The sequence below is a fragment of the Lonchura striata genome, chromosome Z (assembly GCF_050655825.1).
Source record: "Lonchura striata isolate lonStrDom1 chromosome Z, ASM5065582v1, whole genome shotgun sequence".
Taxonomy (NCBI): domain Eukaryota; kingdom Metazoa; phylum Chordata; class Aves; order Passeriformes; family Estrildidae; genus Lonchura; species Lonchura striata.
Window position 1 is genome coordinate 11,400,100 of NC_140740.1, and position 23,455 is coordinate 11,423,554.

The following is a 23,455-nucleotide window of genomic DNA, read 5'->3' on the forward strand; positions in this document are numbered from 1 at the left end:
AGCTGAGAGCATGGTCAGTAGCAGTAAAATGTAGACAGCCAGCTAGCTAGGCCAAAAAGAAAATGCATGCTAATGCTTGCAGCAGCAATAACAAAAGCATCACTGGCTAATTCATAAACGTTTCCATTTCAGAGCTTTCAACAATTAAAAAGTCAATTACACAAATAGAGCATTGCTACCTGATAGTAGGCAGGGTGGAATATTAAATTGAGAGCAATTTGCAGTACAGTTGGATTAGTCAATTTTAATACATGAGAACGCCTTGGAATCCCATTGGAATCAAAGTTTCCCAAATTTCCTTGGAAGATATGGTGGTAGATGTGAGGAGAAATGAAGTTATAAATGAGAGGTAACGGCCTGTCCCTCATGCTTCTGTCCTTCCACAGATGACAGAGGCAACAGCAGTGTCTGCCCTGGCTCCCTCTCCTCCTGGTGAAGAAGCCAAAGAGGAGGAAATTGAGCAGTATGACCACGAGGCTCCATCAGGAGTCACACCAGAGCCTGACAGTTCGGAGTCAGTAAGTGCCAGTTGTGGGTGGTGCTGTCTTTAGTGCAAGGCAGAGCTGCAAGTTTCTGACCAGTCAGCTTTTGCTGTTGCTGCCTGAGGATGCTGAATGCTGGAGTCCTGACGGGACCCAGCGATTTCCTGCAGGCAGTGACCTCCAGCTACAAATTGGCCTTGGAGCTGTCATGCTGAGGCACCAAAGCCTGTTGCCTCAGGGTGAGCGCCTGTCTGCTCGGCTCAGTGAAGCTCTGTCTCTTGGCTTCTGCAGGGCCATGGCCAAGGGCACACGAGGTAGTGCTGGAGGTCTCAGGGCATGGTTTGTTTGCTTTCTCTTTGTGGAAACGTGTGTTTGGCTGGTGAAATTGCTCTGCAGCTTTCTTCAGTAATTCATCACTTGAGTAATTCTTCACAGTTTCTTTAGCCCTCCTTTCTTTTCGCTTTTTCATATGCTGCAAGGAGATGATTTGGTTGTCCATGAATCTGTGGGGGACAATATTCTTTCCTCTCTGGCCAAAGAAATGAAGTATGTAGTTGTGAAAACCTCTTGTGAGGCAAAAAGCACAAGGAGAAAAGTTCTGTGGAAGCATTTTTTGGTGTAGACTGCAGCTTTGGAAAGTGCATTGGAGCCTGGAGGCAGGCTGAAGCTGCAAGTCCTTGACTGCAGTCTAGTGTGGCTCAGAAGAGGAAGGACATCTTGAAATGGTGGATGCTGTATTTTTAGTCCAATGGGAAAATTTGTGGCTCGGGCAGTCAAGAGCAGCTGAAGGTGGCCAGCGCCTGGCAAGGTAGCCAAGAAGTCCGAGGGCATCCTGGCCTGTGTCAGCAGCAGTGGGGCAGCAGGAGCAGGGCAGTGACCGTCCCCCTGGGCTGGGCAGCGCTGCGGCCAGAGCTGGGAGTGTGTGTCCACTTGTGGGCCCCTGTGAAGCAGAAAGTCCTTGAGGGGATGGAGCGTGTGCAGAGAAGGACACGGGAGCTGGGGAAGGCTGTGGAGCGCAAGGCCAAAGAGGAGGTGCTGAGGGAGTTTCAGCCTGGACAACGAGAGCCTCGTGAGGGACCTTCAGGCACACTTCCATGGTTCCATACGTGACAGTGCTCACCACCAGGGATGTTCCCCTGCCAAACATGCCCTCAGTGCCTCCAAGTGTTTTAGCCACCTGAGGAGGGGACATTTTCTACCGTTGGTTTGTTGGTTTGGTAGGAGGTGAAGCCCTGCCCATTTTCCAACAAGCACGGATGCTTCCGCACAAATTTTTTCTGCCGTTTTTAGGCACTCGCTGGAATTCTGATCCAGTTGGAGTTTTCCATGTCTGCTGCAGCAATATCAAAGGCCATGCTGGCTGTTTCCTACTTTTCCATTTCAGGGCTTTAAAGAGCCAAATGCTCCTTTGTGCAGAGGCACAGTTGCTTGCTGATAGCAGCCAGAAAGGACTATCAAATACATAGAGTGCATCAAATATAGTTCTGTTGAGTTAGCTTATTTTAATCTGGTTGGAGTGATTTAGAAACCCAATGCTAGCAAAGTAGATAATTTCTCCTTCGACGAGGTAGTTGTGGATACAAGGAGAAAGGAGGCTATAAATGATAGGTAATGGCCTGTCCATCATGCTTCTCTCTTGCCACAGATGGACGAAGGAACAGCGGTCTCTGTCTTGGCTCCCTCTGCTCCTGGTGAAGAAGCCAAAGAGCAGCAAATTGAGGAGTATGACCACGAGGCTCCATCAGTGGTAACACCAGAGCCTGACAGTTCAGAGCCAGTAAGTGCCAGTTATGGGTGGTACTGTCTTTAGTGCAAGGCAGAGCTGCAATTTTCTGAGCAGCCAGCTCTTGCTGTTGCTAGCGGAGGATGCCGAGAGCTGCAGTCCTGCAGGACGTAGCCATTTCCTTTAGGCAGTGACAGCTAGAAATTGGCCCTCAGCTCACTACAAGGGCTTTTCCCCTACCAAACATTCCCTCACTGCATCCCAGTGCTTTAGACAGTGTCATCAGTGACACTCCCTGCTGGTTGTTGGTTGAGTTTTTATTTTGCTGGTTTAGTAGAAGAAACGTCCTGTTGATTTTCTCATTTTCCAACAAGCAAAGATGCTTCTGCACAATGTTTCCTCCTTTTTCCAGCACTGGATGAGATTCAGATCCAGTTGTAGTTTTCCATGTCTGCAGCAGCAATAGCAAAGGCGTAGCTGTCTGTTTCCTACTTTACCATTTCAGACCTTTCAAAAGATAAAAGCTCTGCATTGCAGAGACAATGCTGCTTGCTGATGGCAGCCAGGGAGGAATATCGGCTACCTATCCATATGCAGTTCTGTTGAATTGGCCTGTTTTAATTTGATCTGTGTGGCTTAGAATCTTTTACTCTGGAAGTTTATGATTTTTCCTTGGAAGATATGGTCGTAGATGTGAGAAGGAAGGAGGTTATACGTGATAGGTAATGGCTTGTCCCACATGCTTCTCTCTTGCCCCAGACCACAAAACCAGCATCAGTGTCTGCCCCAGTTCCCTCTGCTCCTGGAGAAGATAAAGAGGGGCAAATTGAACAGTATGACCATGAGTCTTCCTCAGGGGTCAGAGCAGAACCTGAATCTTCTGAGCCAGTAAGTGCCAGTTGTGGGTGGTGCTGTCTTTAGTGCAAGGCAGAGCAGCAAGTTTTCCTTTTGCATTTCAGAGCTTTCAAGAATTAAAAAATCAATTACAAAGAGATCATTGCTACATGATAGTAAGGAGGGTGGAATATTTATTTCAGAGCAATTTGCATTACTGAATTATTAGCCAATGTAAATACCATGAGAGTGCGTTAGAATCCCATTGCAATTAGAGTTACCCAGTTTTCCTTGGGAGAAATGGTGGTATATGTGAGGAGCAACGAAGTTATAAATGAGCGGTAATGGCCTGTCCTTCACGCTTCACTCTTGCCACAGATGACAGAGACAGCAGCAGTGTCTCCCCTGACTCCCTCTCCTCCTGGTGAAGAAGCCAAAGAGCAGCAAATTGAGGAGTATGACCGCGAGTCTCCATCAATGGTCATCCCGGAGCCCGACAGCTCGGAGCCAGTAAGTGCCAGTTGTGGGTGCTGCTGTCTTTAGTGCAAGGCAGAGCTGCAAGTTTCTGACCAGCCAGCTCTTGCTGTTGCTGCCTGAGGATGCTGAGTGCTGGAGTCCTGCCAGGAGCCAGCGATTTCCTGCAGGCAGTGACCTCCAGCTACAAATTGGATTTTGACCTGTCACCAAAGGCACAGGACGTAGTGCTGCAAGTGGCAGGGCTTGGTTTGTTTGTTTTCCCTTTGTGGAAAGGTGTGTTTGGCTTGTGGAAGTGATCTGCACTGTTCTGGAGTAGTTCTTCTCTTGTACATTCTCTCTTGACTTTTGCTAAGCTGCATGAAGATGATTGTGTTGTCCAGGAACATGTGGGGTGCCATTCTTGTCAGGTATGGCCAAAGAAACCAAGTGCCTCATTGGGAAGGTTTCTTTGTGGCAAAAAGCAGAAGCAGCAATTTCCTGTGGATGCCTTTTGCAATGAAGCCGCAGCTTTGGAACTGGCATTAGGGCCTAGGGTGGGGGTGAAGCTGCAAGTCCTTGACGGCTGTCTTGTGTTGCTGAGAAGAGGCAGGACATCTTGGAACCGGAGATGCTGTATTTGAAATCAAACAGGCAACTTCGTCGCTGGGTACCTGTGTGGGCCAAAAGGACCCAGGGGTGCCAGTCAAGAGCAGCTGAAGGTGGGCCAGCGCCTGGCCAGGTAGCCAAGAAGGCCAAGGGCATCCTGGCCTGTGTCAGCAGCAGTGGTGCAGCAGGAGCAGGGCAGTGACCGTCCCCCTGGGCTGGGCAGCGCTGCGGCCAGAGCTAGGAGTGCTGTGTCCACTTGTGGGCCCCTGTGAAGCAGAAAGTCCTTGAGGGGATGGAGCGTGTGCAGGGAAGGACACGGGAGCTGGGGAAGGCTGTGGAGCACAAGGCCAAGGAGGAGGTGCTGAGGGAGTTTCAGCCTTAACAACAGGAGCCTCAAGAGAAACTTTCACGCACACTTCCATGGTTCCATACGTGACAGTGCTCACCACCAGGGCTGTTTCCCTGCCAAACATGCCCTCACTGCCTCCAAGTGTTTTAGCCGCCAGAGGAGGGGACACTTTTGACTTGTGGTTTGTTGCTTTGCTAGGAGGTGAAGCTCTGCTTGTTTTCTCTCTTTGCAACAAGCGCAGATGCTTCTGCACAAAGTTTCCTGCACTTTTTACGCACTGGATGCGATTCTGATCCAGTCTGAGTTTTCTGTGTCTGCTGCAGCAATAGCAAAGGCCTTGCTGGCTGTTTCCTACTTTTCCATTTCAGGGCTTTAAAGAGACAAAAGCTCCTTTGTGCAGAGGCACAGTTGCATGCAGATAGGAGCCAGAAAGGACTATCAAATACATAGAGTGCATTAAATAGAGTTCTGTTGGGTTAGTCCATTTTATTCTCGTCAGAGTGCCTTAGAATCCCAATGCTAACAAAGTTGATAATTTCTCCTTCAAAGAGGTTGTTGTGGATACAAGGAGAAAGGAGGCTATAAATGATAGGTAATGGCTGTCCATCATGCTTCTCTCTTGCCACAGATGGACGAAGGAACAGCGGTCTCTGCCCCGGCTCCCTCTGCTCCTGGTGAAGAAGCCAAAGAGCAGCAAATTGAGGAGTATGACCACGAGGCTCCATCAGTGGTCACACCAGAGCCTGACAGTTCAGAGCCAGTAAGTGCCAGTTGTGGGTGGTGCTGTCTTTAGTGCAAGGCAGTGCTGCAAGTTTTGCTTTTGTATTGCAAAGCTTTCAGATTTAAATTGTCAGTTACAGAATCAGATCATTGTAACATGATAGCAGACAGGGTGGAATACTAATTCAGAGCAATTTGCATTACAGTTGGACTAGCCAAATTCAACACCATGAGAGTGCCTAAGAATCCCATTGCAATCAAAGTTTCTCAATTTTTCCTGGATGATATGGTGGTAGATGTGAGAAGATAGGAGGTTATAAATCATAGATAATGCCCTGTTCTCATGCTTATCTCTTGCCACAGATGACAGAGGCAACAGCAGTGTCTGCCCTGGCTTCCTCTGCTTCTGAGGAAGAAGCCAAAGAGGAGCAAATTGAGGAGTATGACCACGAGGCTCCATCAATGGTCATACCGGAGCCCGACAGCTCGGAGCCAGTAAGTGCCAGTTGTGGGTGGTGTTGTCTTTAGTGCAAGGCAGAGCTGCAAGTTTCTGACCAGCCAGCTCTTGCTGTTGCTGCCTGAGGATGCTGAGTGCTGCAGTCCTGCCAGGAGCCAGCGATTTCCTGCAGGCAGTGACCTCCAGCAACAAATTGGATTTTGACCTGTCACCTTGAGGCACTGAAGAGCTGGGGGTTCTGGCTGAGCTTCTGGCTGCTCAGCTCAGGGAAGTTCTGTCTCTGGGCTTCTGCATTGCTGTGGCCAAAGGCACAAGACGTAGTGCTGCAAGTGGCAGGGCTTGGTTTGTTTGTTTTCCCTTTGTGGAACATGTGTTTGGCTTGTGGAAGTGATCTGCAGTTCTCTGCAATAGTTCTTCTCTTGTACATTGTCTTTTGACTTTTGCTAAGCTGCATGAAGATGATTGTGTTGTCCAGGAACATGTGGGGTGCCATTCTTGTCGGGTATGGCCAAAGAAACCAAGTGCCTCATTGGGAAGGCTTCTTGTGTGGCAAAAAGCAGAAACAGCAATTTCCTGTGGATGCCTTTTGCAATGATGCCTGCAGATTTTGGAACTGGCATTAGGGCCTAGGGTGGGGGTGAAGCTGGAAGTCCTTGACTGCTGTCTTGTGTTGCTGAGAAGAGGCAGGATGTCTCTGAACCGGAGATGCTGTATTTGAAATCAAACGGGCAACTTTGTGGCTGGGTACCTGTGTGGGCCAAAGGACCCAGGGGTGCCGGTCAAGAGCAGCTGAAGGTGGGCCAGCGCCTGGCCAGGTAGCCAAGAAGGCCAAGGGCATCGTGGCCTGTGTCAGCAGCAGTGGGGCAGCAGGAGCAGGGCAGTGACCGTCCCCCTGGGCTGGGCAGTGCTGCGGCCAGAGCTGGGAGTGCTGTGTCCACTTGTGGGCCCCTGTGAAGCAGAAAGTCCTTGAGGGGCTGGAGCGTGTGCAGGGAAGGACATGGGAGCTGGGGAAGGCTGTGGAGCACAAGGCCAAGGAGGAGGTGCTGAGGGAGTTTCAGCCTTAACAACAGGAGCCTCAAGAGAAACTTTCACGCACACTTCCATGGTTCCATACGTGACAGTGCTCACCACCAGGGCTGTTTCCCTGCCAAACATGCCCTCACTGCCTCCAAGTGTTTTAGCCGCCAGAGGAGGGGACACTTTTGACTTGTGGTTTGTTGCTTTGCTAGGAGGTGAAGCTCTGCTTGTTTTCTCTCTTTGCAACAAGCGCAGATGCTTCTGCACAAAGTTTCCTGCGCTTTTTACGCACTGGATGCGATTCTGATCCAGTCTGAGTTTTCTGTGTCTGCTGCAGCAATAGCAAAGGCCTTGCTGGCTGTTTCCTACTTTTCCATTTCAGGGCTTTAAAGAGACAAAAGCTCCTTTGTGCAGAGGCACAGTTGCATGCAGATAGGAGCCAGAAAGGACTATCAAATACATAGAGTGCATTAAATAGAGTTCTGTTGGGTTAGTCCAGTTTATTCTGGTCAGAGTGCCTTAGATTCCCAATGCTAACAAAGTAGATAATTTCTCCTTCAAAGAGGTTGTTGTGGATACAAGGAGAAAGGAGGCTATAAATGATAAGTAATGGCTGTCCATCATGCTTCTCTCTTGCCACAGATGGACGAAGGAACAGCGGTCTCTGCCCCGGCTCCCTCTGCTCCTGGTGAAGAAGCCAAAGAGCAGCAAATTGAGGAGTATGACCACGAGGCTCCATCAGTGGTCACACCAGAGCCTGACAGTTCAGAGCCAGTAAGTGCCAGTTGTGGGTGGTGCTGTCTTTAGTGCAAGGCAGTGCTGCAAGTTTTGCTTTTGTATTGCAAAGCTTTCAGATTTAAATTGTCAGTTACAGAATCAGATCATTGTAACATGATAGCAGACAGGGTGGAATACTAATTCAGAGCAATTTGCATTACAGTTGGACTAGCCAAATTCAACACCATGAGAGTGCCTAAGAATCCCATTGCAATCAAAGTTTCTCAATTTTTCCTGGATGATATGGTGGTAGATGTGAGAAGATAGGAGGTTATAAATCATAGATAATGCCCTGTTCTCATGCTTATCTCTTGCCACAGATGACAGAGGCAACAGCAGTGTCTGCCCTGGCTTCCTCTGCTTCTGAGGAAGAAGCCAAAGAGGAGCAAATTGAGGAGTATGACCACGAGGCTCCATCAATGGTCATACCGGAGCCCGACAGCTCGGAGCCAGTAAGTGCCAGTTGTGGGTGGTGTTGTCTTTAGTGCAAGGCAGAGCTGCAAGTTTCTGACCAGCCAGCTCTTGCTGTTGCTGCCTGAGGATGCTGAGTGCTGCAGTCCTGCCAGGAGCCAGCGATTTCCTGCAGGCAGTGACCTCCAGCAACAAATTGGATTTTGACCTGTCACCTTGAGGCACTGAAGAGCTGGGGGTTCTGGCTGAGCTTCTGGCTGCTCAGCTCAGAGAAGTTCTGTCTCTGGGCTTCTGCATTGCTGTGGCCAAAGGCACAGGACGTAGTGCTGCAAGTGGCAGGGCTTGGTTTGTTTGTTTTCCCTTTGTGGAACGTGTGTTTGGCTTGTGGAAGTGATCTGCAGTTCTCTGCAATAGTTCTTCTCTTGTACATTGTCTTTTGACTTTTGCTAAGCTGCATGAAGATGATTGTGTTGTCCAGGAACATGTGGGGTGCCATTCTTGTCGGGTATGGCCAAAGAAACCAAGTGCCTCATTGGGAAGGCTTCTTGTGTGGCAAAAAGCAGAAGCAGCAATTTCCTGTGGATGCCTTTTGCAATGATGCCTGCAGATTTTGGAACTGGCATTAGGGCCTAGGGTGGGGGTGAAGCTGGAAGTCCTTGACTGCTGTCTTGTGTTGCTGAGAAGAGGCAGGATGTCTCTGAACCGGAGATGCTGTATTTGAAATCAAACGGGCAACTTTGTGGCTGGGTACCTGTGTGGGCCAAAGGACCCAGGGGTGCCGGTCAAGAGCAGCTGAAGGTGGGCCAGCGCCTGGCCAGGTAGCCAAGAAGGCCGAGGGCATCGTGGCCTGTGTCAGCAGCAGTGGGGCAGCAGGAGCAGGGCAGTGACCGTCCCCCTGGGCTGGGCAGCGCTGCGGCCAGAGCTGGGAGTGCTGTGTCCACTTGTGGGCCCCTGTGAAGCAGAAAGTCCTTGAGGGGCTGGAGCGTGTGCAGGGAAGGACACGGGAGCTGGGGAAGGCTGTGGAGCACAAGGCCAAGGAGGAGGTGCTGAGGGAGTTTCAGCCTGGACAACGAGAGCCTCGTGAGGGACCTTCTGGCACACTTCCGTAGATCCATACGGGACAGTGCTCACCACCAGGGCTGTTTCCCTGCCAAACATGCCCTCACTGCCTCCAAGTGTTTTAGCTGCCAGAGGAGGGGACACTTTTGATTTCTGGTTTGTTGCTCTGCTAGCAGGAGAGGCCCTGCTTGTTTTCTCTCTTTCCAGCAAGTAAAGCTGCTTCTGCACAAAGTTTTCCTGCCCTTTTCATGCACTGGATGGGATTCTGATCCAGTTTGAGTTTTCTATGTCTGCTGCAGCAATTGCAAAGGCCATGGTATCTCCTATTTCTCCAGTTTGAAGCTCTCAAGTGCCAAATGCTCCTTTGCGCGAAGGCACAGTTGCTTGCTGATATCAGCCAGGGAGGACTATCAAATTCATAGAGTTCATCAAATAGAGTTCTGTTGAGTTAGCCCATTTTAATCTGGTTGGAGTGATTAAGAATCCCAATTATAACAAAGTTGATGATTCCATCTTTGAAGAGGTTTTTGTGGATCCAAGGAGAAACTCGATTATAAATGAGAGGTAACGACCTGTCCCTCATGCTTCTCTCTTACCACAGATGGACGAAGGAGCAGCGGTCTCTGCCCCAGCTCCATCTGCTTCTGGTGAAGAAGCCAAAGAGGAGCAGCAAATTGAGCAGTATGACCACGAGGGTCCATCAGTGGTTACACTGGAACCTGAATCTTCTGAGCCAGTAAGTGTCAGTTGTGGGTGTTGCTGTCTTTACTGCAAGGGAGAGCTGCAAGTTTCGATTTTGCATCTCAGAGATTTCAAGATTTAAAAGGTCATTTACACAAATAGATCATTGTAATCTTTTAGTAGGCAGTGTGGAATATTTAATTCAGATCTATTTGCATTACAGTTGGATTAGCCAATTTTAATACATGAGAGAGCCTTGGAATCCCATTTTAATCCAGGGTTCTCAATTTTCCTTGGAAGATGTGGTGGTAAATGTGAGAAGAAAGAAGGCTATAAATTGGAGGTAACAGCCTGTCCCTCATGCTTCTCTCTTGCCACAGATGGCAGAGACACCAGCAGTGTCTGTTCTGGCTCCCTCTCCTCCTGGTGACGAAACCAAAGAGGAGCAAATTGAGGAGTATGAGCGTGAGGCTCCATCAGTGGTTACAGCAGAGCCTGAATCTTCAGAGCCAGTAAGTGCCAGTTGTGGGTGGTGCTGTCTTTAGAGCAAGGCAGAGCTGCAAGTTTCTGACCAGCCAGCTCTTGCTGCTGCTGCCTGAGGATGCTGAGTGCTGGAGTCCTGCCAGGACCCATCGACTTCCTGCAGGCAGTGACAGTAGAAGGAGCAAGGTTCTGTGTATGCATTTTTTGGTGTGGTCTGTAGCTTTGTAAAGTGCATTGGAACCTGGAGGTGGGGTTGAAGCTGCAAGTCCTTGACTGCTGTCTTGTGTTGCTTAGAACAGGAAGGAAATCTTGGAACCAGGGATGCTGTATTTTTAGTCCAATGGGCAAATTTGTGGATCATGCTGTCAAGAGCAGCTGAAGGTGGCCAGCGCCTGGCCAGGTAGCCAAGAAGGCCGAGGGCATCGTGGCCTGTGTCAGCAGCAGTGGGGCAGCAGGAGCAGGGCAGTGACCGTCCCCCTGGGCTGGGCAGCGCTGCGGCCAGAGCTGGGAGTGCTGTGTCCACTTGTGGGCCCCTGTGAAGCAGAAAGTCCTTGAGGGGCTGGAGCGTGTGCAGGGAAGGACACGGGAGCTGGGGAAGGCTGTGGAGCACAAGGCCAAGGAGGAGGTGCTGAGGGAGTTTCAGCCTGGACAACGAGAGCCTCGTGAGGGACCTTTAGGCACACTTCCATGGTTCCATACGTGACAGTGCTCACCACCAGGGTTGTTTCCTCAGCAAATATCCCCTCACTTTATCCAAGTGTATTTTTCTCTGGCATCTGTGGCTCTCCTGTCTTTGTTCCTTTGGTAGGAGGAGAAGTCTTGTTCATTTTCTTGTCTTTTATCTATGCAAGTCGATTTTCCTCCATCTTTTCTGTCCTTTTCCTGCACTTGTAAAGATTCTCCTTGCTTTTTCTTGTGTAAGGGGGCCCTTCTGGAGGATGCAGTATTTTTGCATGACACATTGTTTGGGACAGGGAGCTGTTTTGGTGCCAGGCCAGTCAACAGGCCCTTGCTCTTTGCTTTCTTATTAACAGTCCCTGTGTCTTTTTGCAACCCAGGAAACCAGTAGGTGTGGTGTTTGGGAATTGAGCAGGAAATCAATGCCCTTGCATTCCAGCTGGTCCCCAGAGATCAGAGGAGCTGAGAGGGGCTGGGCTTTATTTCTGCTTACAGCCCCTTTAGCACTGTCAGTGTGGTCAAGTCCATGAGAAGCACTTGGCCAAGCACAGATGCTGCAAGAGTGCAGTTCCCAGTGCAATGCTCTGGATCTGATTGTATTCCATAAGGACCTAAATGCTCTAAATTCCCTGAGAGTGTGGTTTATTGAAGGAGCAGTCTTGGGATTGCTGCTGACTGGGGCAATGGCTACCAAGTGTTGATGTGTGCAGGAATGGAAATTATAGTAACAAGAGATTATAAGAGTGAGATCTGTCTGTCTATCTGTCTATCTATCTATCTATCTATCTATCTATCTATCTATCTATCTATCTATGTAACATTTACATAATTGAATCTTCTTGGCTCTGGTCCAAAGCAGTTGGAGGTGAAAAGTTCATGTAAAGCATCCCTTTCAGGAGAGGATTAAAGACATTGACTGATTCTGAGCAGCCAGAGGTGTTTCCTCCTCCAGATGTGGTGTTTTTTTCCCCTCAGACATGGTTTCTCCCTCCAGCCACTTCTTCTTGAAGCCCCCAGTTAATGCTTTAATGTTCTGTCTGTCCCAGAGAGGTGGAAGAATTCCATATTTTAGGTGGTGAAGAGAACATGAACTCCAGAAGTGTCTCTCACAAGGGCTGAGCTCACCCAGGAAGCTACCTGCAGAGCCAGGATGGAGCTGTGGGACAGGGTGGGGTGTCAGTCACTACTGAAAGACAAACAGAGCATGGCAGAAGCAGAGGGAGGTCCTCAGCAGACCCTTGAGAAATGCCACAGCTTCCCTGTCAGCTGCCTCAGAGGCTGTTGGAGCTTCAGCCCCTGATTGCAGTGCCAGGGTCACTTTGGCATCTGTGCCTCCCCACGGGCAGAGAATGACCCAGGAGAGCTGCAGCACTGCCGTGCTTTGGGAACGTGTGAGCCCATCAGTCCTTGAGCCTTGGCCCACAAATGTTATATGGAAAGTTGAAACCCATCTTCTCTTGCTTTCTGTGCAGGTCCTTCCAGAACAAGAACAGGAGCAGCCTGCTTTGTCAGAGATACCATGGCAGACTTGGGGAGAGCTGCTCCCAGCCCGAGAGCAGGAAGAGCAGCTCAGGCAGCAGGTGAAAGAGCCACAGGAGAAAGGCCAGGTAAGCCTGACTCACCAGGTGTCAGAGGGAAGGGCAGGAAGAGGGCATAAAACGGAGGCACTGAAAGCACAGAGCCTTGGAATCTGCCAAAGTCAGCACTGGGACAGGAGGGTTACACTGGAAGCAGAGGTGGGTAGGGCAGCAGAAAGAAGTGGCTGAATAAATGTGACTTTGAGGCTGCAAGAGGAAAAAGCTGAGCCTGATGGCAGCTCCCAGTCACTTGCCCTGCATTTGTGTGTACAGAACATCAAGGCAGAGTCACAAGCAGAGCTGCCCGGAGCTCAGAGTGCCATCGTGGACGTGAAGAAGGGGAACAAGGAAGACATGAGAAGAATTCAAGAGGACATGAATCTCCGTCTGCAGAGGGGCGATCAACAAAACCAGGTGAGTGAAAGAGTGGCAGCCACTCCACTCGTGAAAGATCCTCTCTCTTGTATTTTACAGAACTTGAAGGAACAGCTGGACACGGAGTTTCAGAAAGTTCACAGTAAGATGAAAGCAAAGGAGAAGAGGCAGGAGGAAGAAATTAAAATCATCAGAGAAAAGCTTCATCCTCTCCCTCAGGCTCTACAAGAGCAAGTGAGTGAAAGAGGGATAGCCACCGCAGTCACCAAACTGGTGGTTTCTGCCCTTCTTGCCTTTCCAGTGCAGAGCTGCAGGGAGTGAGGTGATGCCTCTGAGTGCCATCCTGCTGTAGTGTGTATCACACTCACTCTGAAGGATTTCCTGGTGTGCTGAATCTCACCTGCTGCCCTGGACAGAGGGACTTGTCCTTTGGCCTTTTGGCCAGCAGTCATCCAAATTGATTCCTGGTGGCCTGTTCCTGCTCTCCTTGTTTCTTGAGGTGTTTTTACAGGGGAGCATGATGACCCAGAGGGAGGATTGAAAGAAGCTGTCTGTACCCCTTGTAAATCTGTTCTTTCCCTTTCCTTACAGTCAATGACTCTTGACTGACAGAGATAAGCTGTAGTCTCTGACTGCTTTCTTCTGTTTAACTTGAGGTGAAAGTGTTGACATCTCACCGGGCAGCCTACAAAGACTTCCAGCAAATGGGTGGCAATGAAGATCCCCAGGCTTGGCATGAGGTACAGGAACTGTCCCCACCAAAGCTGCTACAGGTTGAGCATGACCTGAAGATGGTGCAGGAAAAGAGGACACAGTGGGAGGAGGCAGAACATTTGAACAAGGAGCTGCAAGTGTGTCTGAATCCCTTGGAGGGGGAAAGGAATCCTTGAGAGGAAGCAGAATGGTCATTGTGGCAGTGATCCTTCAGAAAATCCATGAAAATGGAACATGAATCTGGCCATGAACTTGAGTAGAGCTAGCCTTTGGTTTTGACCCATCCAGTTTGAGAAGTGGACATCAGAAAAAACCCATTTAAGATCCCTGCATGTGGCTGAGAGCACCTTCCTAAGGGCTTGCATTTGAAGTGGGATCTCAGGCTAATCTCTGCCAGGGACCTTTCTTACATGAACTCATTTCTTGTCCCAGATCTACAAGGGCTTTGTCAAACCTGCTGCAGGAGCAGCATTGTCTAAAGGAGCCTTTGCTCCCCAACCTGAGAAGTGGAACCGGGGCCATTTGCTCATCTCCAGCGCTGCTCAGCAACAGGAGAACAAGGATGACTCCCTGGAGCAACTGAGTACGTCAGCTGTATTTCTTCTCTGAGGGACAGTGTATTGTGTGCATGTTTCAGCATAGCTGTACCAAATGGTTTTCCTGAGTTTGGTGTCCCAGGGACATTTAGAGACATTTCCCCATGGGAACTACTGTAGAAAATCAGTCTCTGTGCTGGCCACTTGTGCTGCAGAGCCGTCTGCCTGGTTGATGTTGTTACCCAGGAAACCACAAGAAGTTCAAAGCTCCAAGCTCTGGGGCTGCCTTTTGCATTTCCTGGAAGCTGGGGTCTTTGCTTTAAAGTGAGCATCTTGCATTTTGTTTCCCTCAGGGAAAATAGTGAACATGGAAAATCCTGTGGGGAAATATGCTGAACTGGAATATATTGGCAGCGGGTGAGTCCAACCACAGTTACTTCTCCATAACCATGGGCCAGGTGTTTTTCTGGTGGAATATCTATGCAGTGTGAAGTCAGGCCAGCTGCAAACAGACATCTATGGCCATGTTCAGACACTGGGGATAGATTGTCCCATCTCTCAGTGCTGCTCAGAATTTGTGAGTGTGCCCTGAAGGTGTTGTCAGAGACACATCCATGCTGCCAAGGTCTCTTGCCTTCAGCAAGGAACAGGACCTGGAAGATCTCCTTGTCTCTCAAGTGTGGGACAGTTCTCTGTTAATTTCCTTAGCATTTCTGTATCTCTCCAAATCATACAGCCACACTAATAAAAGGGCAAGAAACTTGCATGCCTGAAAGAGCAACCTACTCCCTGATAGCTGTCAGATAACAGTTCTCAGGAACATTTCTTTCCAAGAGTTTGCTGAAGGGAATTCTCCATGGTAAGGATGAAAACTATGAAAACTGCACAGTTTAGAACCTGAAACCTGAGATGAAAGAAGGAGCTCTCTTTAGGAGCTGAGGCAGTAAACCCCAACACTTCAGGGACAGGCCCAGTGCCCATGCACTTAAGAGGAAAATGCATCAGCTGCCTTCTGGCAGAGCCCTCCTGCATCCTGCAGATCTTGGGCATTTACAGCAGAGATCTCCTGTGTGGGCTGGCTTTCACTGTGAGATCTAAATGGCTTGTCCTTTCTTTGCTGCTTTTTTGTCTCTAGGACTTTTGGATTTGTGGTTAGAGCAATCAACAAAGCCACAGGAATAGAGGTAAATGTCAACATCCCCCACAGACTCTGCTGCACTCAAGGGCTTTCCCCTCTGGTGCGAGCAGCTGTGGCCAGAGCTTTGGGTAGAGCTGTGCTGAGGAGGCACAAGAAACACAGACTGGCACCAGCCTGCAAAATACATCGGGGACAGTCTTTGTCCTTCTCAGCTGCCAGAAGGAAGTCATGCAGGGCAGCAGTCCATTTCAGAGAAGGATGTGCTCACTCGCTCTCAATTGCTAAAACAAAGGTGGTGCCTTAGAGCATCTCACTGCTCTTTGGGGCTACAGCTTCAGAGTCTTGAATTCTCACTTCTGGTTGCCAGCAAATACATCTGAAAGTTACTGGTAGTTCTTTAGCCACCTGCAGTGCTGCACTTGGGAACTGCACATAGGGGGAGATCTGCAAGGCGTCCCTAGAAGCCCCAAGCCCTGCCCATAGCCCAGGATGTAGCCACAGAGTATTCAGGCATGGATTACTTCTTCTGAATCCCATACAAAGCAGCAGGGAGTGGGCTCAGAGATTTGTGGGTGATAGTTGAGACACCACTGTCACCAAGTGTTCACGGCAAAACCTCAGTGGCCACGTGTCCTGTAACTGGCCCCCAAGGGAGTGGAGCAATGGGCTATTGCAATGTCAGTTCCTAATTACTGCAATGCCTGATCACAAGGCAGTCTGGCACAGCTCGGCTGTGTCATTGCAAAATTACTCGCTCCAGGTGGTTTTGTGCCACCAACTTCTCAAGTTACTGGTTTTCAATGTCATTTTAGGTGGCCATAAAGAAAATAAATCTCCAAGGACCGAGGAAGAAGGAACTAAAAGTCAATGAACTCATGGTTGTGAAGATAAATAAGAATCCCAACATCGTCAACTATTTAGACAGGTGAGTTGTTGTAAATGTTTGTTTACATTCTGCAAACATGCAAGGATATTCAGTGGCAGAAAATAGAGCTGTAATTATTGGTGAATTATTACTGCTCTGCTCATGTCCAATGGCTGGGAAGAGAGTGCATCTTGTCTGCAGGAGTATTCCCTGGCACACATAGTTTGAAAATTATTCAAAAACCTGCATCAGTCATATCTAACTAAATCAATAGGCTGTAAGTTCACAGCCACCACATTATTTTGGGGCTTGATTTTTTTCAACAGTCCTCTTACATCTGGGTAAACTAACATGGATTTTCCTTGGATTGTGTCCCCTCTTTTCCATTGCTTTGCATGCCAGGAAGACTAGGTGGTTATTTCCAGAAACACGCAGTGGGACAGGCTTTTTTATCTGTTCCTAAACTGCAGTTTTTACTTGCTGGCTATTTAAGGCCTCTCCTTTTTCAAAGCTGTGCCTTTCTTCTCGAGACAGGTTGCAAACAATGCACAGCCTAGAGGGAATGTCTATTCTCTTTATTCTGTCCTTGTCACAAAGGGACTTGGAAATAAGAATCAAGAAAACAAACTAACCATGCATGTTTACCTCCATGCTCTTGTTTCCTTCTTTCAGCTACCTTGTGGATAATCAATTCTGGCTGGTTATGGAGTTCATGGATGGAGGCACTCTGAGCGATGTCATCAGCAAGACCTACCTGTCTGAAGAGGAGATAGCAGCCATCAGTCGGGAGGTCAGGGATCCCACCTGTGCTTCAGAGGGCTTGGGCAGGATTGTCTGGGAAACGGGCTCGGAACAGAGAGGTTTCATGTATAAAGTTTTGTTTCCCTAGTGCCAGTATGCTATGGGCAAGTAAAAGCATCTCAAGGGAACTGCCTGCCAGTGCCCCTGCACTCACTGTACTCAGTTCTTGTACTCTTCTCTCCTACTGTTGTATTCTCCTTCTGCCTCCTGTATTTGTATTTGCTCTTCCCCACCTTGCCTCCTTAAACTTTTATCTTCAACCTATCTGCACTGCATTCCTTGCCTGTAAAAGCAAAGGTGCTGGTGGCAGGATTTGAAATGATCAGCTGAGAAACAGAGACTCATTTCTCACAGTCCTCAACTGAAAAGAACAGTAGTGCAGCCAAAATGCTCTTTGCTTCAGGAAGGTGACTGATGTTATACTCTAAGTCTGTGCTGAGGCCAGCAACAAAACCTTCGTCATGCAGCCTCCCACCCAAAAGTGATCCGCTTCACACCAGAGAGAGGGACTTTTTCTTTCTTGGCCACACCCCTCCTTTGCCCTCTGCATGGAGAAAGCACATCCACTGCAGCAGCAGTCATCCTGGCAGGTTTGCAGGGGACAGTCTACAACAGCAGGTGCTGTTGCTCTTTCAAAAGCTGACATGCCTTTCCGTAGAAAGGTCCTCCTCTGCAAGTGTTGGAACACAACTCTTCCTCTCAGTGGCACTGTGTTCTGCCATTACTTGCCATTCCCCTGGGGAATGGGAATCTTTTAGAGTCTCTGTTTCCTTTCTGGTGTGATGAAATCACATCACTAATTTTTGCCCTCCTGTTTCTGTTTTCCCTCTCAGTGCCTGCTAGGATTGGATTTTCTTCACTGGAACCACGTGATCTACCGAGATGTGAAGAGTGACAACATTCTTCTCAGAACCAATGGCTCTGTCAAGCTGGGTCAGTATATTCCTGGTCAGGTGCAGCGTTCAGGGATGTGGGGTGAGGGGCTGCTTTGAGTGGCTGCCAGCTCCCCAGAAATGGTGCTGGTGGCAGTGCAGGGCCCCACCGCTGTGAGCTGAGGGCACGGTTGCAACGTGCACAGGGGTATAAGGAACCACGAGAAGTCAAGGGTGTCATTGGTGTGATTTTGTCTCTTCCAGAGGGAGGGAGCCACAAACTAAAGCTTCAGGGGAATAAAGGCCACTGCTGTGAGCAGCGTTAAAAAAACTGGGATTTTTTTGGAAGTGGCCAATTTCATATGTCCTTGGCTAAAGCCCCAAGGAAACCGAGCGTGGACAGTTCTCCAGGAGATTCAACAACACATAGACTGAGAGTGGGGAATTCTTTTGCTTGGTTTCCTAACTTGAGCTGGCTTTCATGGTATGTTTGTTACTCCACAGCTGACTTTGGCCTCTTTGCTCAGCTCACCCCTGAGCAGCGTCGACGGAGCTCAGTGGCCGGCACTTCTGGCTGGATGGCGCCTGAAATGCTGACAGGTCAACCATATGGCCCCAAAGTGGACATATGGTCTTTTGGAATCGTGGGCATCGAAATGGTGGAACGAGAAGTTCCTCACAGGAATGAAACTCCTGTTTCGGTAAGGTGCAAATACTCCCTGATCCCACCTGTCTTTCTCACCTGTCCCATGTCCTGTGTGCCATTGGACAAGTCCCGTTGCCATCTGCTGGCACCACTTCCACCAAGGTCCCCTTCTAAACAAGTCCCTGCAGCACGTCAGCATCTGCTGTACATTTGGTTGCATCAGAAGTGAAGTGGCAGTTCAGAAACCTGCCATTTTGGCCTCCAGCCTGCCTGACATTTCTCATTTGCTTTTTGAACTCCGTTGGTGCTCTGTCTCTTGTGAGAAGCCCGGCCTTGCTCTGGTGTCTCATGTGGTGCTGAAATTCCTCCTCCAACCCGTGCTTCCAAAGAAAAACTCCGCAGGCTTTAGCTGTTCGGTCTCAAGGCAGTTTATTGCTAGTTATCTAACAGATTATGTTCTTGGACTGCGGCTATTTGATCAGCGGCCTGGGTAGAGGCACACACACACCCTGACATCCTCTCTATCTGCTGTCTTCTTCGTCTCTCTTCCCGCCCAGGGCTGCTGCTATCTTTTATAAGATATATTACGTATAACATGTTTACAATTATTCCCCAATACCTACTACCTACGTTGCCAAGTGTTTTTCTACTCTAAACCAATCTGTGAGTGCCAACATCACCAAGAACATGGAGGTAAGGAAAAAGAAGGAGGAAGAACAGGATCAGCCCACTTTCCTCCATCTTAGAACTTCTGACCCCCATGTACAAAGTGAAAACCCCCCTGTACATGTGCTAAAACCCCCCTGTACAATACTAAAAAATTTTCCCCTCTACTTTGTAACTACTTTTACTATACTATCTAACCTTTTGTGACTGCTTGTTCCACCTCCAAAGCTGGTAATTCATTCCATGGCTCAAACTCAAAATCACAGCTGTTTTTCAGCTGTCTGCCAGGGTCTAGAATGCTTCTGACCAGGGCCTGGAACCTCTAAAAATGTCTGAGAGACATTTTGAGTTCCCACAGTCTCTGAAGGGCAAGAATTTTTCAGTGGAGAGGTTAGACATGTGATAAATATCCTGAGAAACTGAGGTCAGACCTTCCCAGATTCAATTTTATCGGAGAAGAAAAAAAATGAAAAAGAAAAAAGAAACAACCACCAAAGTAATGCCCAAGTAGTTTTGTGTAGGAGTGACAGTGGGTAGGATGGTCGGGATGGAGGGAGATGAGAGATCTTTGAAGCCAGGTCTTGGAACTTTCAGTTTATTGCAAAGGGCGTGGGTGCAGGGCCCTGCTTGGAGCTGCCAGCCACAGCTCAGAGCAGTCCCGAAAGAGGAGCCCAAAAGAGAGACCTGAAAGAGTGAGGAAGTTCCTGTTACAATACAATAAATCTTCTTCTGGGCTGAATATTCAAATTTTCACTAACCAATCTAGTACAAGATACAAACACTAGAGCATTTACCTACAGCCTATAAGAATCATTACATTACCATACTGTGTTACATTTTAAACGATAAAAACTACTCTTTGGACCCTTTCTGTCAAGCTAGTAGGGTCTGCTCTGACCCTTGGACCTGTCTGCCAGCAGAGGGTATAGTTTAATCAAAAGGGGATTACCTTCAGCTGGCCATACCATTGTTTTCCAGTTGTTCATTAACTAAGGCTAGTAACTATCTCAAAGCTTACTTTCATTTCAATCTCGCTTACAGTTTCCATATTCTCAAAATCTTTTTCCAGGCATACATATTTGTAAGGTTTTCCTGTTTCATCTTCCCCAATAGTTTTGGTTTCTTTTTCTTTTTTCAACCACAGCACATCAAGTTTCCTCCATACTGTAGCATCTTTTCCAAGACCTGTGGGTCTTCAGAACTTCCAGGCTTTCAAATCATCTGTACATTGTTCAGTCATGTGTGAGGGTGGCCTGGATAAGTTAAGGATGTGTTTTTCTCCAACTGCAGTAACACTAAACCCTTGGCTGTTTCTGGGTACTTTAACAAGTTGATGAGCTTGCAGCCCGGTGCCTGGGGCTGGGACCCAACGTGGGCGGTTGATGCCGGTGCTGTGTTCCTTTACCACAGGAGCAGGGACATCCCTGGCTTGCACAGTTCTGAGGACAATGAGGACTCCAGCTCCCCACCATGTCCAGTGGCTGAGCTCAGTTGCAGAGAGACAGGATAAAACCCCCTTTGTGACCTCTGGGCGTGCAGGAAAAAGAAAGAAAGCTGCCATAATTATTTATACTCCAGGGGACTATGCTTGCTGTTTTAGGCTTGGAAATTTTCCTCTGAGTTGAAGAGGATAATAACAAAGTCTTTTTGGTCACCATCTATTTCAGTGCCACCAGCACAGAGCTGTTACTATTGTGATGGGAATTTTTATGGAGACCAGGCTGCAGCCTGGTGTCATGGAGAGCCTGTCAAAACCTCCCACTTCTTACCTACACTGTTTGCGATGGGGGCGCCATTAATGCATTGACTTCTTCTTCAGATTTGACCTTGAAAAGGTTTCCTTTTGCCACATAAAGAGGCTGAAACTTGCAGCTGAGAGACAGAGCTGCAGGTGGCTCCTGTGTGCCCAAGCAAGCATTTTCATCCCAATACATGTGTGCAGGCATCTTAAAGGGTCTGTGTTGAATATGAGATTCCAAATGTTTGTTTCCTTACTTTGAGGAATACCTGGTGGATTTCTTTTCTTGCCTCCCATGTACCACTGTTTTCTAGAAGAGGACAAGAAGCTCAGTGAGTTTTGGTTTATGACCACTGTGCTTAAGGGACCAACAAGCACTGCAGAGATGCCTTTCCTGTACTAATCCTTGGAAATAGTAGAGTTAGTTAGTGTAGCAGAGCCCATATTCCGGAAAGCCTGTCAGGGTGGTGTGAATCCTGCAAGAAGGAAACATGCTTTGCTGATGTAGCTCCCACTAACTGGGTCAGTCAATGAAATTGACTGCCAAGGCACGATCAGCAGGATGTTGGAAAAGCCGTGGCTTTTTGTTGGTAAAGGAAAGATGACTTTCCAGAACCTGCTCTGCAGAGTGGAGCTTAAACACTGGGCTCAGGGAGAGCAGTTACAGATGGGAAAGAAGCAGGTGGAGCCTCGTGTTTCCTTTTCCTGCAGGCTGAACTCCTGATAGCCAGAGGAGAGAGACCACAGCTGCGGCAGCCCAACCGATCCTCACCTCACCTGTGTGACTTCCTGAGCTGCTGCCTGCAGACAGACCAACAGCAGCGCTGGCCTGCCAAGAGGCTCCTGCAGGTAAAATGCCAAGGGGCTGAGGTGAAATAGTGTGCGAGGGATGGGCTCCTCCTCCACTGAGGTCCGAGGCATCAGATGAGCCCCCTTCCTCCTCACCTCCACTCTTGGTGCTCTTCAAATGAAAATGCTGAGGAGTGCTAGACTGGGCTGGGCTGGCAGGGCTCTGTAAAGTCCTCTGGTCCAACTGTCCTGAAATGAGCAGGGATATCTGTAAAGAGATCAGGTTGCTCAGAGCCCTGTCCCACCTGAAGTGGAATGATTCCAGGGATGGAGGCACCTACAAGCTCTTGGGACAACCTGTGCCAGGGAGACACCATGTTCCAAGTAAACAAGTTCTTCCTTAGACCTACTCTGATTAGATCCCCATGTGTTTAAGACTATTCGCCCACACTCTCTTGTAACTGGCCCTGTTAAAAAAGGTGTTCCCCACTTTCTTCAAAGCTACTCTGAAATCTTGGAAATCAGCAATAAAGTCTCCCTGGGGCCTGTTCTTCACAAAACTGAATAACTCCACCTCTCTGAGCATTTCCTGAGAGGACAGGTGCCCTGTTTTCTGGCTGTTTCTCTTGCCCTGATTTGGTGGGGTGTTCAGTTTTATCTAATGGCAAAAGAACTGAAGTACAGTAATGCAGGCTAGAGAGACATGAAATGGTGGTGGAGGAACCCAAGGCTGCCAGTCCTGGCAGAGCACTCTGCAGAGATTTGGCTGTGGGCAGGAGGGGCTGTGAGGGACTCACTGTGAGCCTCTGAGGGTCCCTGGTTTGTGCCCCCCACCCCATCCTTAGAGGTTTCTGGCACACAAACAGGGACAGCTGAGAGGGACTTGTCCCAGCCCCATCTGCTGCCTGGCACACTCAGGCAGAGGGGAACTGGCCCAGGCTGACTGCCAGGTTGTGTGGCAGAGAGGGAACTGCAGGACCCAGCACCGCTCGGCTGGCCCTGCTGGGAAGGAAGGTGCCATCCAGCACAGGAGGGGCAGGGCATGGAAAGGCAGACACTGCTCTGTGTGCCTGTGGAAATCAGCACGGTGCCTGTCTTTCCAAGACAGGGACCTATGGGAGTCATTGGAGCTTCTTGAAAGGAAGAAACCCCGGGGACAGAAAGCACCATTTCTAGGGCACTGGCAGGGCAAAAATCCCGGCAAGATGGAGAAACCAGAATAAATGGATGAGTGAGATTCTGGGCCAGGTTTGCCTGTGATGGCAAGGTCCTGCACATGACGACTAGGGAGCAGATGGTCCCGTTGGTTTACTTTCTGGGTCTTTCTAGGAGTTAGAGGAATCCTGATTGAGTCTGTGATGTACTGAGCTTGGAAACTCATGGTTCACTGTTCTTTGTTGTTTTTTTCCTGTGGATTAGCATCCATTTGTAACAGCAGCCAAGCCAGCATCCACCCTGGCACCACTCATCAGCTCAGTGAAGAAGAAGAAGACAAAGAAGACAAGAATCTAACAATCAAGATATTACCAAGTTAGAGTAGGATTGCAGAGTAGGACTCTAGAGTAGGATTGTTAAGTAGTTTTGTAGTATAGGTTTATAGATAGGATTATAATTAAAGTTTTCAAAGCATCAAATCATTTGGAAGGTTCTCTTCCTTCTGACCCCTTCACAAAAGATTTCCTTCTGAATTGCCAGTTGTCTTTTATTGGTGCTAAGACATGCTTATGGCTCCTTTGGTATGGTTTGTAAGTGGAGAAGGCTCTTCTTCATTCATCCTCTCCAGACCACACTGCCTTTGGCATACGGCCCGTGGGCCCTGTTTGGCACATCTGTGGCACTTCCAGTTGAGACAGAAAGGGCAATGGCATTTTCAGGAAAAAGCAAAGGGTGAGTTGTGCAGCCAAAACATCCTGTGCAGATGCAGGCCTTCAGCTGTGACTCGAGAGCATTTGGGTGCCTGCCACTTGGATTTGTATCACAAAGGGCAAAGTCTTTGGCTGGAGGA

At 48.8% G+C, this 23,455-nt stretch overlaps 1 protein-coding gene across 1 annotated transcript; it reads left to right on the top strand.

Annotated features, from left to right (window-relative positions):
- The first annotated feature begins 3,516 nt into the window (after positions 1-3,516).
- On the top strand, positions 3,517-23,455 carry LOC146763632 (uncharacterized). The gene is made up of 15 exons (XM_085567963.1): positions 3,517-3,549; positions 5,534-5,665; positions 7,742-7,873; positions 9,493-9,627; positions 12,206-12,340; positions 12,584-12,919; positions 13,342-13,425; positions 13,832-13,982; positions 14,289-14,352; positions 15,071-15,119; positions 15,886-15,998; positions 16,611-16,728; positions 17,573-17,672; positions 18,116-18,312; positions 21,373-23,455. Exons 1-15 carry the CDS (start codon positions 3,517-3,519, stop codon positions 21,538-21,540), a joined length of 1,947 nt encoding a protein of 648 aa, XP_085424089.1. The 3' UTR covers positions 21,541-23,455.

Excerpts from the sequence above, each read along its gene's own strand:
- LOC146763632 (XM_085567963.1), top strand. The coding sequence starts at position 3,517 with ATGGTCATCCCGGAGCCCGACAGCTCGGAGCCA. Across the intron at positions 5,666-7,741 it reads AGCCCGACAGCTCGGAGCCA|ATGACAGAGGCAACAGCAGT; the intron begins GTAAGTGCCAGT and ends CTCTTGCCACAG. Across the intron at positions 16,729-17,572 it reads TAGCAGCCATCAGTCGGGAG|TGCCTGCTAGGATTGGATTT; the intron begins GTCAGGGATCCC and ends TTTCCCTCTCAG.